Source organism: Mustela nivalis (genome assembly GCF_964662115.1).
Source record: "Mustela nivalis genome assembly, chromosome: X".
In the NCBI taxonomy this organism is placed as follows: domain Eukaryota; kingdom Metazoa; phylum Chordata; class Mammalia; order Carnivora; family Mustelidae; genus Mustela; species Mustela nivalis.
The window spans coordinates 88,739,094-88,754,460 of record NC_139040.1 but is presented as its reverse complement, the minus strand read 5'-3'; the positions used below and the strand labels follow the sequence as shown (position 1 = coordinate 88,754,460).

The 15,367-nt window shown below is 48.9% G+C and overlaps 1 protein-coding gene across 5 annotated transcripts in view; it reads right to left on the bottom strand.

Annotated features, from left to right (window-relative positions):
* FAM156A (family with sequence similarity 156 member A) overlaps window positions 1–11,762 on the bottom strand; it is a 41,422-nt gene extending 29,660 nt beyond the window's left edge. For 2 of the 5 annotated variants that reach the window (XR_014307179.1, XR_014307180.1), the window contains exons 1-3: window positions 11,599–11,762; window positions 3,113–3,287; window positions 2,452–2,632 (exon numbers count right to left, since the gene is read on the bottom strand). Coding sequence is in view for 1 of the 5 variants with exons in the window: in XM_082717558.1 (XP_082573684.1) it covers window positions 3,113–3,287; window positions 5,037–5,167 (306 nt within the window). In the remaining 4 variants the exon portion in view is untranslated. Of the gene's footprint in view, window positions 1–2,451; window positions 2,633–3,112; window positions 3,288–5,036; window positions 5,396–5,512; window positions 5,709–11,598 lie in introns of all 5 variants that reach the window. The other 3 variants (XM_082717558.1, XR_014307181.1, XR_014307182.1) reach the window with 3 other exon arrangements.
* Window positions 11,763–15,367: the final 3,605 nt, after the last annotated feature.

Here is a 15,367-nt window from a genome sequence, read left to right as displayed (position 1 = left end):
CATCTCCTCAGGACAGAGCTCCGAAAATATTAGTACATCAGCCTTTGTTAAAGGAATAATGAGTATTAGTGGAAGAGAAAAATCCATACAATAAAACTGGACAGGTGAAAACTCCATGAGAAATAAAGTCTTGCCGATGACAATTTGACTAGTAACGGTTTCCTATCTTTCCCAGGTTCACTTGTGACCATCTGATGCAGAAGTGGATTCAATAGAACTAACAGCAAGAAAAGAAGCCACATAGTGAGGGTCCCTGGCCTTGAAATTTCACTCTTTGACATGATTATGCAAATTCAGAGACGTGTGCTCTGTCCTTATCCCGTGACCACTTACTTTTCCAACCATCCTGTAAGACGTATGAACAGGTCATTTGTCCTAACTTCCTAGAGAAGTTTCCATTCACGCTTCATAATAACCCATAAGGTTGGCCGAACACTCACTATGGTAAGGAAAAACACGCCCTCCCCTGGGCACCCACCCCACCCCCACCCCCGACTTGACTCTGGAGTCTCTGAGTTGCTGACGTGAGAGTGCCAAGTCCCTCCAGTGAGTCAGAGGTAATCTTGACACCACGCGTCTGGAAAACGCTTCAGGGAAATGTGAGAATGACATCAGGAACAGCAGCTAGAACTCACTGACAGCTCTCCACATGCCAGGCACTGTCCTGACAACTTTCCTTGTCTTAACACAGTCAGTGCTCTAAACTGCCCCAAGAAGCAGCTCCGCTTAGCATTAACTAGTATTTCCATGTTGCTACATGAAACGAGGCTCTCAGATGTTAAGCAGCTTGCTCAGTGTCGCCCAGCTGTGAGGGCTGGAGGCACGGGTCTGAAGGCATTGTGGAAAACTCACCCTGCTGTGTGTTTGTTCAGTCAGTGGTAAGCTCCAATGGCCATTGCAAAGTATATAGAATAACGGCTAACACAGACCACTAACTGGTTGCAGGGCATGGAAGCACACAGTAAACAGAAATGTGAGTGCAATCGCAATCACGCAGACAGAAGCTCGAATGGATTGGATTCTGGAGACTTTCTGGAAACAGTTCTCTCAGAGCCTCCTTAGAGAAGGCACCAAAAACCGGTGTCACTTCTGCACCCTCACAAAGGAGAGAGAAGCCTGGTGGCAAGAAAAATAGCACCATTCCCCTGCTCCAGTAGTTCCCAGACAAGCTGTCCACATGAGTCAGAACCCAGGAACTCTTAAAAAAATGCACATGCTGTGATCCGCACCCAGTGAATCTCACTTAGTGTGGCCGCAACGGTGCCCTAGAATCTGCGATGCTTTTTCTAACTCTGCCTAGGAAACACTCAAGAACTGAATGAAGCCCCTTTGGGAGCAAGCCTGTCTCCAACGTACTGACTTTCTGGACAGATACACACATGAGAAGACCAGCCTGAAAGCAGGCAAGATGACAGGGCATAAAGAACACACGGAGTGAGAGTCAAAACAGGGATAGGGCAGTGGATTTTCTGAGAAGACACCATGACCCCACTGGCCTTTCTCCCTGAAGGGTTCTGTCTATCTCAAAACCATTCTCTTCCAGGCCAGTGGGTGGCGGGGGTGACAGGAGATGACATTTGGCTCCCACGACAGCATGGGCTTTTCTCAGGGACCACGTAATCCATAGGATGTGAGGTTATGCGTCTATTATCCCCACCTCCTCTCAGCCTTCGGTTCATTCTTGCACCCACACTCCATTCCACGTCAGCCTGGAGCAACCAGAACTTGGGGCCAATGTCTTCCCTTCACCTGCCAGAAACCTGCCCCTGACCTTAGAAGATCGTATCCCTCTTCTCCTTGCAGCTGTCCTTCTGTGATCTCATCTGCTGTCCCAAACAGGACAGTAGTTTTCAAGCCCTAGCCCAGCCCCTCACCCTGTGTCCGCACCTGGAAAGGCTTCTCATCAATGAGGAGAACCCCAGGTCCAGAGCTAAGGGCCGTGACTACCACAAAACCATCCTGGACACTGACATCCCGTGACAGTGGTGACCTCTGAAACAAAGCTTTACCTCACACCCCCGCTGTCCCTGAAACGTTTTCTCATCACAGGAAGCACACAGAAGAGGAAGGTGCCCAGAATCCTTCCTGGAAGGTACTGTGCCCTACTCCACGCTGCCACGCTATTTCCTCTGACCAAATGCAGACAAGGACCAAAACCTTCCTATCTTTCGTCTGTGAATAGCAGGCTTTGGGTGGGATGGGGGTACCTGCATAAGACCGTCTTCTTGTGGTTTCAAATCACATCATACTTAGTATTTAAACCAAAATACTGGCACATTTTGGAAAGTTCAGAGGGCCATTTTGATTGCTGAAATGATGAAAGGGTGGTACTGGCATTTAGGAAGGCAAAGTTGCAGGGATGCAAATCTGTTTTGCAGAGACTTCAATACACTGGATTTTCCATAAATGTAACTTCCCCGTAAACTGAGGGAAACTGGCACGAGGTTTTACCTGGAAAGGTACCAATAACCCTTGACCGTTTGGGAAAAACACATCAGCGAAAGCCTTTCCCTTCTTGGCTTGGAGTCTGCGACCACACTCCAGTATCACTCGAGAGCTGCAGCGGGACATGGAGGAAACAGGATGAGGGGAACCCAAGTGTACGGACCAGACGGATCTTCTGTAGGATATGCTGGGAAAGGACAGGAAGAATTCAGTGGGAGATGCTCATCCTGTGATCTGCCAGGAGTGGATGAACAAAACCAGCTTAACGGCTGCCACTTTGTTTCCATGTCTGTCTCCCTCACCAGAGTTTTACCTCCTTCTCGGAAGGCCGGAAACAACACCCCGCTCATCCTGGTGCCCTCGAGCCAGAGGACCTGACACTCAGCAGAAGGCCAGTCCACACCTGTGGAACTGAGGGACTGGGAATGGCTAGATCCCACGTCGTAATGACGAGCCCGCGACAGAGCCATGTCCAGACTGAAGCACGTCAGGCTGTGGAGGGTGGGATGCAAGTGCCACAGGTCTCCGTCTTAAGACCCCTGCAGCAGGGGTCACAGGAGCCTGCGGTACTCACCTCCATTACATCCCTCAGGGGTCCCCGATTTGACCGGTTAAAACAATTCTCAACCAACCATAAAAGTCTAACATAGAAAAAGAGATAACTTACTGCCGAAGTGTCTGTATGAACCTGGTTCTTAGCCAGCCTGAGGCACAAATTCGGGCACAGCACACTCTGGTCGGGAAGCAGAGGCTGACCCGAAAGTCTTCCAGGCTGAGGCAGTGTCGGGCTAGTCAGAGAGCACACACAGGATGTGTCATCGCAGAGGGCACACGGGACACTCCTGAAACAGAGTTTACAGCTGTTAGGGAGCCCAGAGCTAGACACACACGAATCAGGCGATGCACCTCGCCAGGGCCCCGATGTGGCTTCCCACCATGGGACCTTCCCCTCCGAGACTCCCTGTCCATTTCCTATATTCATCTGAGCCCTTGGTTTCAGAGGGCTGCCTGGAGGCAGTCAGTTCCAAAAGTATGGTCTGTCCACAACACCAGTTCAGCCTCCTTCTGAGGGAGGAGGTCACGGGGAAGTGCTGTGCGTGCAAAGCCTGAGAACTGGGGGAATGCCTGCTGTCCCACACTCAGAGCTCTGGCAGGTGTGGTGGGGAGCTGTGGGGGGATCAGCAGCCAGTTTGCATCAGAGTGCTCACAGACACTTGGAAAGATGGCACTGCGAGTATTATCTTTCTTTCCTTTTTTTTTTTTTAAGATTTTATTAATTTGACAGACAGAGATCAGTAGGCAGAGAGGCAGGGAGAGAGAGAGGGGGAAGCAGGATCCCTGTTGAGCAGACAGCCCCATGCGGGGCTTGATCCCCTGGGATCCCAGGCCCCTGGGATCCTGACCTGAGGGAAAGGCAGAGGCTTTAACCCACTGAGCCACACGAGGAGCCCCACTGTGAGTTTTTCTTTAAAAAGGTTTCCAGGAACAGTTTGGGCAAACAGAGGTCATTAATGTCTTTGCTTCCTCCCTCTGCCTCTCCCCAGGTGCTAGGTTTGGGTTTCCTCCACTGCTACAAATCAGTGTACCTTTCTGAAATCGAACCTTTACGTTTCTTTACTTATCCCCTACTCTCCTCCAAACCCTTTGTATGGAGGGGCTGCTCTCAAAAGGGACAAGAGCATTTTCATAGAAAAACCTATTGCATAACCACAAAGACATGATCATTAGGAACCGTCAGGATGAGATCCTGAATTTTCAACATTTTCAGAATGGGTTTACATCACCTCCTGCCCCTTTTGTCTCTCTCATTCACACAGTGACCAGGCTAGACTAGGTTGTTCCCTTCTGTGCTGAGCACAGCTGCATTGAATAGCGGCCCCGCCTCACATCTTGAATCAATTTTCTCAATACATCCAGAGCTACAACGATCGGAGCCATTCTGAAATCCTCCCTTTCCCCCTCTCATTGAAAGCTTATGCAAAGGGCTAGCAGTAAACTGACACTTACCGGGTGGCCACACAGGGGCCAGGGGCCTTTCTAGTTGGAATGCTGGGAGAGGCAGCCACAGCAGCAGGAAGCAAGGTGAAGAAAAGGCTGGAGTGCCTTCCCGTGTCTCTGCCTCTAGTTTATGGAAAGCTTTTTCTGGCTCAGGGAACTAATTCGTTTCCTCCCGCTTGGGAGGAGAGAGCAAGTTAAACCTGAAACATTTTTGGCTGACCCAAAGCTCACCTCTGGGAAGGCTTGTATCCTTTCCCCTGGCCCTGAGAAAATAAAGCACTAAGTCACAAGGTGGCTACAGGAGTTCAGCCGCGGTTCCGTACCATGGGTACATCCACAGTCACCGGGGCACAAAAGGTTCATCTTCTCTACCACATCACCCTTCCCTTACTCAAAGAAGTCTTTCACCATATTTTAGTTGAGTCAGGGTCTTCTCGCTAGTGAGTCCCACGGCTACCACCGCTCTTCCAGATGTCCCAAGACCACCCTTCCTTTTGCGGAATCCCCAAGAGGACCCAAAGGTCTCAGCACACACAGTCATTCATCCTCAGGGCTAAGATTTATTACAGCAGAGGGATACGAAGCAAAATTACCCAAGTAACATCTGGAGGAAACCAGTCCAAGCTTCCAAGTGTCCTTTCCCAGTAGAGTCATGCTGTTTGTGCTTCCAGCCACAAATCATGATGTCGCACACGAAATCTTGTCTACAGGGAAGCTCATGCATGACTAACACCGTGTCGGGAGGTCTGGTTTGGGGGCCGGTCGCGTAAGTACTCTCCACATAAGCACGTACCAAGATTTCAGATTTCCAAAGGGAAAGCAGGTGTTCAGCATGAAACGTATTGCTTGGACAGTTTAGGAAGAGTAAAGCATCCTGCTTGGGTAGGGAATGGTGGGAAGCCTTCTGACATTCAAGTTCCCAGATGCAAGGTAGGGGCCAACATGCTGATCTCTGCAAGGATAGTGGTCTCGGGCCTGCTTCTGTTAACTCTTCTCTGCATAACACCCAACAACAAAGCTTCAAGATACATAGCCAGGTCAGAGAGAACGGGAGGATAAATGAACCTACCAATGATAGCTGTAGAGTTCAACACTCACTCAGTAGTGTCAGAAGGAACAGAAGAAAATCAGCACTATGTAGATGAACCGAACAACACTGTGAACTACCTGGATGTAAGTGACAAGTACAGAACCTTTCCCATAGCAGCGGCAGAACACACATTTTTTTCAAGGGCATAGGGAGTTTCACCAAGGTACTCTGCATCCTGGGTCGTAAAAGAAATATTACAAATTATAAAACAGTTGAAATTATATAGAGAATGTAGTCTGAGCAGAAGAGAGAAACTTCCAATATGTAAGAAAGAGTAAAGAGGAAAATCTCCCAATACAAGGAAATTACACCATATGCTTCGAAATAATCCATGGTCCAAAGGGCAAGTCTCCAGGGAAATCAGGAAATATTCTGGATACTGACCCTTCATTAGATGAACTGAACGGAAAGGAGGAAAATACAACATACCCAAATTTGCAGGATGCAACCACCCCAGAGCTTAGCAGTAAAGGTACAGCATCAAATGTTTGTATTAGAAAGAATCAAGGATCCAAATCAATAATGAAAGCTTCCCCCTTAAGAACTAGAGAAAGAAAATAAAAATAAACTCAAAGCAAGTAAATAAGGGAAACAGACATTACAGCAGATATCAGGAAAAGAACAGTGGGTGAAACCAAAAGCTAGTTCTTTGAAAAGGTCAATGAAATTCCTAAGTTTCTATCCACACCGAGGCAGAAAGAAAGGTAAGGAAAGATACAACTTAAGACTATGAGGAAAGAAATGGGTTACAGACTCCACAGAAACTGAAAGGATTCTAAGAAATAACTCTGTGCACCGACATCTGGTAACTTAGACCAAACAAATAATTGCTTGAAAGGCACAAACTATTAAAACTCAACCAAAAACAAGCAAACCAACCAACCAACAAACAACGACAACAACAACAAAAACCCAACCCACCCAGATAATCTGAAAAACAAACATAAATTTAAAATTTTTATCTTTTAAAAGCTGTCAGGAAAGAGGGCGCCTGGGTGGCTCAGTGGTTAAGCCGCTGCCTTCGGCTCAGGTCATGATCTCAGGGTCCTGGGATCGAGTCCCGCATCGGGCTCTCTGCTCAGCAGGGAGCCTGCTTCCTCCTCTCTCTCTCTCTCTCTCTGCCTGCCTCTGTGCCTACTTGTGATTTCTCTCTGTCAAATAAATAAATAAAATATTAAAAAAAAAAACTGTCAGGAAAGAAATCTCCAGGCCCTGCCGGTTTCTCTGGAAAATCCCACCACACATTTAAGAAGAAATAACAGTAATTCTACACAACCCCTTCAAACAGAGGAGAGGGAACATTTCTTGAATCATTTGATCAGATCAGCATTACCCCGATGCCAAAATCAGACAAAGACAGTACTAGCAAAACAAATTCAATAATATACAAAAACAGTAATACAACATGATCCAGTTGGGTTTATCCTGGAAATGCAAAGGCAGTGCAGTATTCAAAAACTCAATGAATAGGGGCACCTGGGTGGTTCGGTTAGTTAAGCGTCCCAAGGCTTTAGCTTTAACTCCTGGTTTTGGCTCAGGTCAGGATCTCAGGGTACTGAGATGGATGGAGCCTTGCCTTGGCTCTATGCTCAGCAGGAGTCTGCTTGTCCCTATCCCTCTGCTCCTCCCCCCCACTCCCTCTCACTCTCACTCTTTATAAATAAGTAAATAAATCTTCTCAAAAGTCAAATAATAAATTCATTAGTGTATCAAAAAGAAAAGAAAGGAAAAGAAAAAGAACCACAGGATCCTATCAATTCATTCAGAGAAAGCATTTGACAAAACTCAATAGCCATTCATGATAAAAGCATTCAGCAAACCAGGAACAGAAGTGAGTTTTCTTAACCTGGATATAAAGTATCTTGGAAAAATACCTACACAGTCCATTCTACTTAATGGAGAAAATCTACATACTTTCTCCCAAAGACCAGGAGTGAGGCTAGGGTAGCCACCCTCCCCTCTGTTATTCAATATTTGCTGGAAGTCCTAGCCATTCCACAAAGGAAAGAAAAAAGAAAGATCAGAAAGGAGGAAATAAAACTATTTCAATTCACAGATGACATGATTATGTACATAGATAATCCCATGAAATAAAACAACAACAACCTCCTAGAACTAACAAGTGCAGTCAACGTTGCTGCAGCATACAAGCTCAACACAAGAAGTCAAGCAAATTTCTACATGCTAGCAACGAAAAATTACCTAACAAAACAAAAAGCAGACATCCCTCGCACACACCATTTACAATAGCTTCCCTCCTCAAACCTAGCGAAACGTACACAAGATCCGTGTGCCCTAAACCACAAAAAGCTGAGGAAAGAAGCATAGGAAGACCTGAATAAAGGGAGACACATACTGTGTTCAGGGCCTGATAAAGTCAGTATAATTTAGATGTCTATAGGTCCCAAAGGGATCCCTCATTTATTTACTTTTTTAAAGATTTTTTATTTATTTATTTGACAGAGAGAGAGAGAGAGAGAGAGATCACAAGTAGGCAGAGAGGCAGGCAGAGGGTGAGGGGGAAGCAGGCTCCCTGCCGAGCAGAGAGCCTGATGTAGGGCTCGATCCCAGAACCCTGAGACCATGACCTGAGTTGAAGGCAGAGGCTTAACCCGCTGAGCCACCCAGATGCCCCGGGATCCCTCATTTAAATACAATTCCAACCGAAACTCCCAGTAGGACTTTTAGGAAATATAGACTGATCTTGCAGTTTAGGTGGAAAGGCAAAGGAGCTAGAATAGTCAAATAATTTTGAAGAAGAAAAAGAAAACTGGAGGAGTAACACCAATTTTATGATTTTCTATGCAGCAACAGCCAAGATGTGGAAACATCTGTGTCCACGGAGGGATCCATGGATCCTGAAAATGTGCTACAGATACACGACAGAATATTATTTGGATATACAAAAGAAGAAAATCCTGCCTTTTGCAACTACATGGATGGACCCTGAAGACTTTATACTGAGGTAAGTCAGACAGAGAAAGACAAACACTGCATGTTCTCACGTATGTGGACATTTAAAAAGCAAACTCATACAAATAGAGATGAGAATGGTGTGTGCCAGAGGCTGGGGGGAAACGGTGGTTCTGGGTACCAAATTCCAGCCATAAGATGAATAAGTTATGGGGATCTAATGTAATATAGATAGCATGGTGACCATCATTCACAATACTGTATTAGATATGGCAAGTTAAGAGACTAGACCTTACATGTTACCACCACACAAAAATGGTCATTACGTGAAAGAACAGGAGTGTCAACTAACTTTTCATAGTAAATATTTTACAGCATATACATGTATCACATCATCACCCTGTATACCTTCAGTTTACTTATGTTATATATCAACAGTACCTCGATAAAGCTGAAAAAACAAAACTATCCCCAATATGTTCCAGTGGGAGCCCCTTCAAGAGATTTCCTGTGTCCTTCTGACATCAGCCAATCCTTCCTTGACCTGGCCCTTATTACTGGTACCACAAGTTGAGCCAGGCTCGTTTCTTCTTTCCCTCTGCCATCCCAACACACACGCATATCTATCTATCACACAACTGTATCTATCAATCTATGCGTATACGCACACGTACATACTGAAAAGCACGAGTTCACATGCTTAAGAACTCCACTCCCAACGCAACACCTCAGAAATTGTTTTCTTCAGTGAGAGTCATGTCTCCCAATATCCTTCCTCATTTACTGAGCTGACGAATCCCACTGGATATAAGCCATAACACCTGCACAACAGAGCCCCCCCCCCACTCCCATGCTCTGCTGAACCACTCCCCGACCTTGACCACCGTACTCCACTCCAGTTGGAATCCTTGAGCCAGTAAGCCTTCTTCCCATCCAACTCCCAGGGACATCGTCCTCACCACCGTGGGCTCTGTCCCCCATAGAGCCTGCTCCTATGTATGGATGCCCTTCTCCCCGTGCCTGGGCTCTGACTCCTCAAGCGTCGGATGCCCCTACACACATACACTTGCCATGCTCTGTAGCAGCAAAGGGCTTTAGGGCTGAACTGCTCAGGTACAGAGGAGAAGAGAAGAGAAGGGAAAGAAAGGGGAGGGGAAGAGGTGAATACATCTCAATACAATCAGTTAATTAAGGTGAACTGGGCCAAATCTGGGCAGTATCACGAAGCCAGTGCTTTTTGCTTCTTTTCTTCCTCACTGCTCTCCACCTTTCTCTTTCTGCCTCTCTTCTCTCCCCCTGTGCTTTCTCAGTCCTGTCCTCTATCAAGTGTAGAAAGGTAATGAGGGTAGTGATTCCCGTATGATCATTTCTGTGAGCTGGCTGACTGACATCCAGTGTGAATGGCATCTACCCTGTGGCTTCGACACTCAAGCCCTCTCTCTGTCTCTCGTGACCGAGCACAAGGTTTCCCCCTCCTTTAGCAATTTCGGGTGTAAGCAGGAGAGCAGATTCTGTGTACTTCTTGGAGCCTTGCGTCCTTTGTCTGTGAAAAGGGGATGAAGACCACCTCTCTCTCACAGGTTGTGGGAGAAACAGAGACAACACCACCAGACACCTTTCGATGAACTGTGTGTCAAACCCGGTGATGAAGACTTTGAGCATCATCACAGGAATCCCTGAAATCCAGGAACACACCCAGTGGATGTCCCCTCGGCACTACTGCACCTGCTGTACCTTCTTCCTGTGATGTTCTAACAAGGCAGGTGGTTCCATGGCCTGCTCCTTCGTTTCCTCAGTCCTCTGCTCAGTCATTACGCTGTGAGGGAGTCCTTCCCTCATCACCCTGAATAAACAACAACATGCTCCCCACAAACTCTTTCCTCTAACTGGCCTTATCTTTCTATGTAGCACTTGCCCCTCTCTGATAGTCAATATATATTTACTGGCTAACTATGAAAGGCGGGACTTCATCAGTTTTGTTCTGTATTCTATGTGCTCCCAGAAAAGTACCCAGGCTCACAGCAGGTGATCAGAAAATTCTAGGGGAAGGATGGCTGGGAGTCAGGACATCTACACTTCTAAGTTGCACAGGTACCCTCCAGGGCAGGCACTGGCCCCACTTTTTTTTTTTTATGACTGCGGACCGTATTTAGGCTTCAGGAGACAGGTGACTTGCCCAACGACACAAACAGGACTTGGGGCTCTGGACTTTGGAATCACCTCTGCCAGGTTCCAAGACCCTCAGTTCCTGGACAGAGACCTCAAAATTACAAAGGTAAAAGATTTCACTTCTAAGACAAAGACCCCCAAACAGCTCAGATAGAAACAACAAAAACAGATCACTGAACACGACCTAAAAAGTCTTCCAAAAATCTCTGCACAAAGAGCTCACAACTGGAGTCACAGATTCCCCAAAGCAACAGAGATCACACACACTGAGACAACTCCCACACCTCAACAGGCCAACGTCTGCACTCTAGGACACAAATTAAATCTGCTCAGATATGTCACATCTTAGAGAGACTCCCAAACCATGCAGACACCTCCCAGGCTAATACAAAGACCTCCACAAAAAGAGAAAGACAGAAGTTCAAATAACTCGGAAACATCACAGAACCTTCCGATAAAGCCCCCATACAAATCAGAGAGCCTACACCTTGGACACAGACTCCCAACAGCTCAGATCCTTAAGACAGTGCCCCCCCCACCCCAGGTAGCTCACGGACATCACAACTTAAAACCCAGAATCACAAACAGCTTAGAGACCTCACACACTAGGGTGCAGATGCCAACATAGAGACCTCAAACCCAAGGACACCAAAGCACAAAGCGCTCAGAAAGCGCACCCCCCGATATACAGGCACACACAGCCTACGACACTTCATCCCATGACGAACACAATCCACTCCGATATCCAAAAGGCTCAGAAAGATCAAATGTACCCAAACTGCATCTGTACTGACCTACCTAGAGCGATGCACATCCCCTAACTGCCTGACACACTTCACTTCCTAGGTAGGGACGCCAACCAAGCGCACAGACCTCGCCCTGACCATTGATTGATTGCATCTGTACGACTGAGGCGCCGTGCCAGACGGGCCCCTTTAGGCTTGTGACCGAGTTTAGGTCTGAACAAGACTGAAAGAGCTCACGTGAAGACGGTACAGTCACCGCGCGCGTCCAGCGCCAGACACTGGCTACCAGCCAGCTGTTGCGCCGAACTTCGCCACCGACTAAGGCAGCATCTTCATTCCCTCGCAGCAGTCGGTCCCGGAAGAGTTGAACTCGGAGAAAAATTCTACACTCCGAAAGGCATGCGCACGCGCTCGCACGCACGCACGCACGCACGCACGCACGCACGATCGCACACCCAAACACCACACACACCCCTCCCCGTGTGCTCCAGCTCAGCTGTCGTACTGCCTGTCCCAGCCCGATGACCAATGGGAACTGGGTACTCGAAGACAGAGGCGGGGACTAGGGGGTTCATCCGGAGGCACTGCGCGCCCGGGAAGGGTTTACTCAGATGAACTCTCCGGAGCCAATCACCACCTAGGGAGTCGCAGTCCCCGCCCCTACAATGGAGAGCCAATCTCTCGCCCCGTTGTTGCCCAGCTGGACGTGACCATGTAGAGACGGCGAAGTGAAATGACGGCTGCCGGCTCAGTCCGGCTGTCCACTCTGGCTCAAATGCGCCGGGAGAACGGAGTGGAGCGGGTGGGGAAGGGCTCGGAGGCGTATTAGCGCCTCCGCTGGAGGCCGTGGCTGATGCAGACCTTTGGTGTAGTGTCCTACACCGTGGGTTATTGCAAAAATCGGACCCCGCGTCTCTAGTGGTACCTTCCTGCTCAGATGGTCCTACCTCTGTGCCCCTGGGAGGTACGTCCGGAGAGTCTTCGTGGTCCACCTGGAGCGCCCCTTAGTGGTGCGAACCTGGAATGGCTGGTCGATGCGGAGGCCCATGGGCTCTTCCAGGCTGGCCCCAAAGGGAGGGAGGGCAAAGCCAGGATGCAAACCCCACAGCTCACTGCAGTCTTGGACTCGGGGGGAAAAGTCTTGCTAAGCTGAAGTTTACGTCCCCGCAGTGGCCACCATTGTACCAGGGAGTGTTACAAGCGTTTTCAATGTCCTGGGCGTTACGCTGGCTTGTGTCTCCCTGAGCAATGCAGAATGGGTCTAGTGGGGGTGTTAGAGGCCTGGTGTGGGGCAGGCCACTGTGGTTGGCTGTCAGGATAGATCAGAGAGATAGCAGGATCTTTGGTTTTGTTAGGGAAGGAGCCATCTTCCAGGAGCCCCGAGGACACCGAGAAAGTGAGATAAAGACCGCCGACTCCGTCACCATCCTGTCACCCCTGAACATGTTCCCTAGGAGAATCCATTACCCTTTGTGGCTTTAGTTCTCATCGCCCGCCACGCATTTATTTATTCATTTTCTCATTCATTCATTCCCTCCAAATTAGGTGTCAGACCATATAATGGATGTTAGGAATCCAATTGTATGGATACGGGGGGCGGGGAAGAAAACCTTGCTTTCATGGAGCTTACATCCTACTGGGATCATACAGCACAAAAATGTTAGGAAGTTGTCTAGGTTTTGGCAATTGCGATGGAAATTAAATCAGCAAAATGAAATAGAGGGGTGAATTTCTAGAAGCATGTCAAGGAAATTCTTTCAAAGCATGTGATCCTTGAGCAGACCCCTAAAGGAGATAAATATCTGCAAGAAAAGTATCCCAGACATTGGTGGGAGCCAGTGGAAAAGGGCAGGAGTGGAAATTGGCCCAGGGTATATGAGGCACTGTGAGGTCTGTGGCTGCCTCAGCGTGGCTGAGGGAGAGAGGTAGGAGATGAGGTGGGAGGGGCCAGATCTTATCGTGCCTTCAGAGCCAAGGGGAGGACTTTGATTTACTCTCTGAGCCCTGGAGGTTTGGTTTTGGGGGTTTTTGTTGGTTGGTTTAGGTTGGGTTTGTTGTTGTTGTTGTTGTTGTTGTTATTGTTGTTGTGTTTTGTTTGTAGTAGAAAAGCCCCTAGGGTTCTTTCAGAGGCCAGAAGCCCAGGGCACCCAGTTCATGGGAAACAGCTCCTTGCTTGCCCCCAAAGGAGAACCTTCTCTCTACCCTCCCTGCAGCTGAACATGCCTTCCTTGGACAGTTCCATAGACTCACGAGCAAACACCCCCCCAGCCCCCCGCACGGTTCCCCATGAACAGCCATATGAAAGGATGATAGCCTCAGGAGAGGCCAAGCAAGGGCCTCTGGCATGACTGAGGTCCCACACAGGTGGGTGGGCAACAGAGACAAAGTTACAGACACAGAGAAGCCAGAGAAAGAAGAGCATTAGAGACATCAGGACAGAGACTCTGGCCGCACACCCTCCCCACTGAATTAGTACCCACCTAGGGGCCCCCAGCTCTGCTACTGGAGGATGTGTCTGTCTCTCCAGAGCAAAAGATGCCCCTGACGTAATAATACAGCTGTCTGTGATCTGGGCCTCAGTCACACTGCCTTGACCCACATTGGGACGCTCTGCTCCTCAGGACAAGGACACACTTCAGTTACGGGGAGGCTTATGCTGTACACATGGTTCCTCATACTCCCTCATGCCCTTGATGACCCTCCTGCTGATCTCAGTGCCCAAAAATGCTGCAAGGAGGGAAGCGAAGGCAGGAATTTCTAGGTTTGCTTGAGGCTTTGTGCAACGTGATGCACCGAGGTACTTCCCTCACCTCTGTACCTTCCATCCCCACCTCCACATTTCATACATCAAGCACTGAGCCGGGGAACAGGGTGTGTGCATGAGAGATGGGGAGACAGACATCCTGAAAGTGAGTCGGTTACATGGTCTTTGTGGCCTTGGGCAACCCTCGCCCTGCCCCCATCCTGGTCACCCCCTACCAGGCGTTGCTGTGCAGAGCTGTGCCTGCCTCCTTCAAAGAGCTTAAGTCACATCCAGTTTCTCCCTCCTCAGGAGCGGAGATTGCCCTTCCTCCCTCGTCTTCAGCCCCCTCATGTGCAAATGATGACCTTCTCCTTAGGTGTTGGGCAAATTAACTGAGCTGGTACATGTACATCGGTTTGTGACAGGGGTTGGCCCCTGGCAGGGACGGGGATAATGTTAGCTGATATGTGTCTTATCTGTATTGTTACCGTGGGTTCCCAGGAGCTGCATGTGACTGAGGAAAGGCCCTCCCTGAGGATAGGGAGCCGAAGCTTTCGTCCCTGTGGTAGCAGGCCAGGCATGGGGACAGCACAGCAAATGTGAAGTCCCAAGTCTAACGCAAAGCCCTCTGTGACTGAGGTCCATCCTGCCTTCCTCTCTGCCACATTCTCAGATGCAGATACATGAAGAGCTCAGAGACCCAACTCTCTGGACAAAGACCACCCCCCTTCCCCACCCCAAATAGTTAGGAGACCTCGTACCCTGGGATAGAGACGCACAAGTCGTTCGGAGAGCTCTCATCCTAGACATGAACCATAAAACAGCTTGAAGCTTGTCACACCTGACAACATAGTGCCAACTCGCTGAGAGGTTTCCTAGTCCTAGGAACAGCCGCCCTTCTGCTCAGAGGCCTCCCGCACCCACTCCCAGAGCCTACAGGCTGCACCCGGTGACACAGAGCCGCAAATCTGCAGCTCAGGGCTGCTGTATGGGCAGTGACAGTGACTCTCTGTTCTGTCCACCCTGTGGGGGACAGGCCTGGTGTCTCGCCATGCTCACTGTCTGCTGTCACCACGGTGTCACCCGGAAGTTGGGTTCATCTCAGGGCTGGGGGGTTCTCTGGGACTGAAGGGTTCTGAGAGTGACCTCTCAGATCTGGATCCTGGAGATGACCGTGATCTGACCCACTCTGGTCACGTCTGGTCACAGTGACTTCTGCGTCTTGCCCCTCGGGGTGTTAGGGTGAGAGTCCTGGGTGCAAAA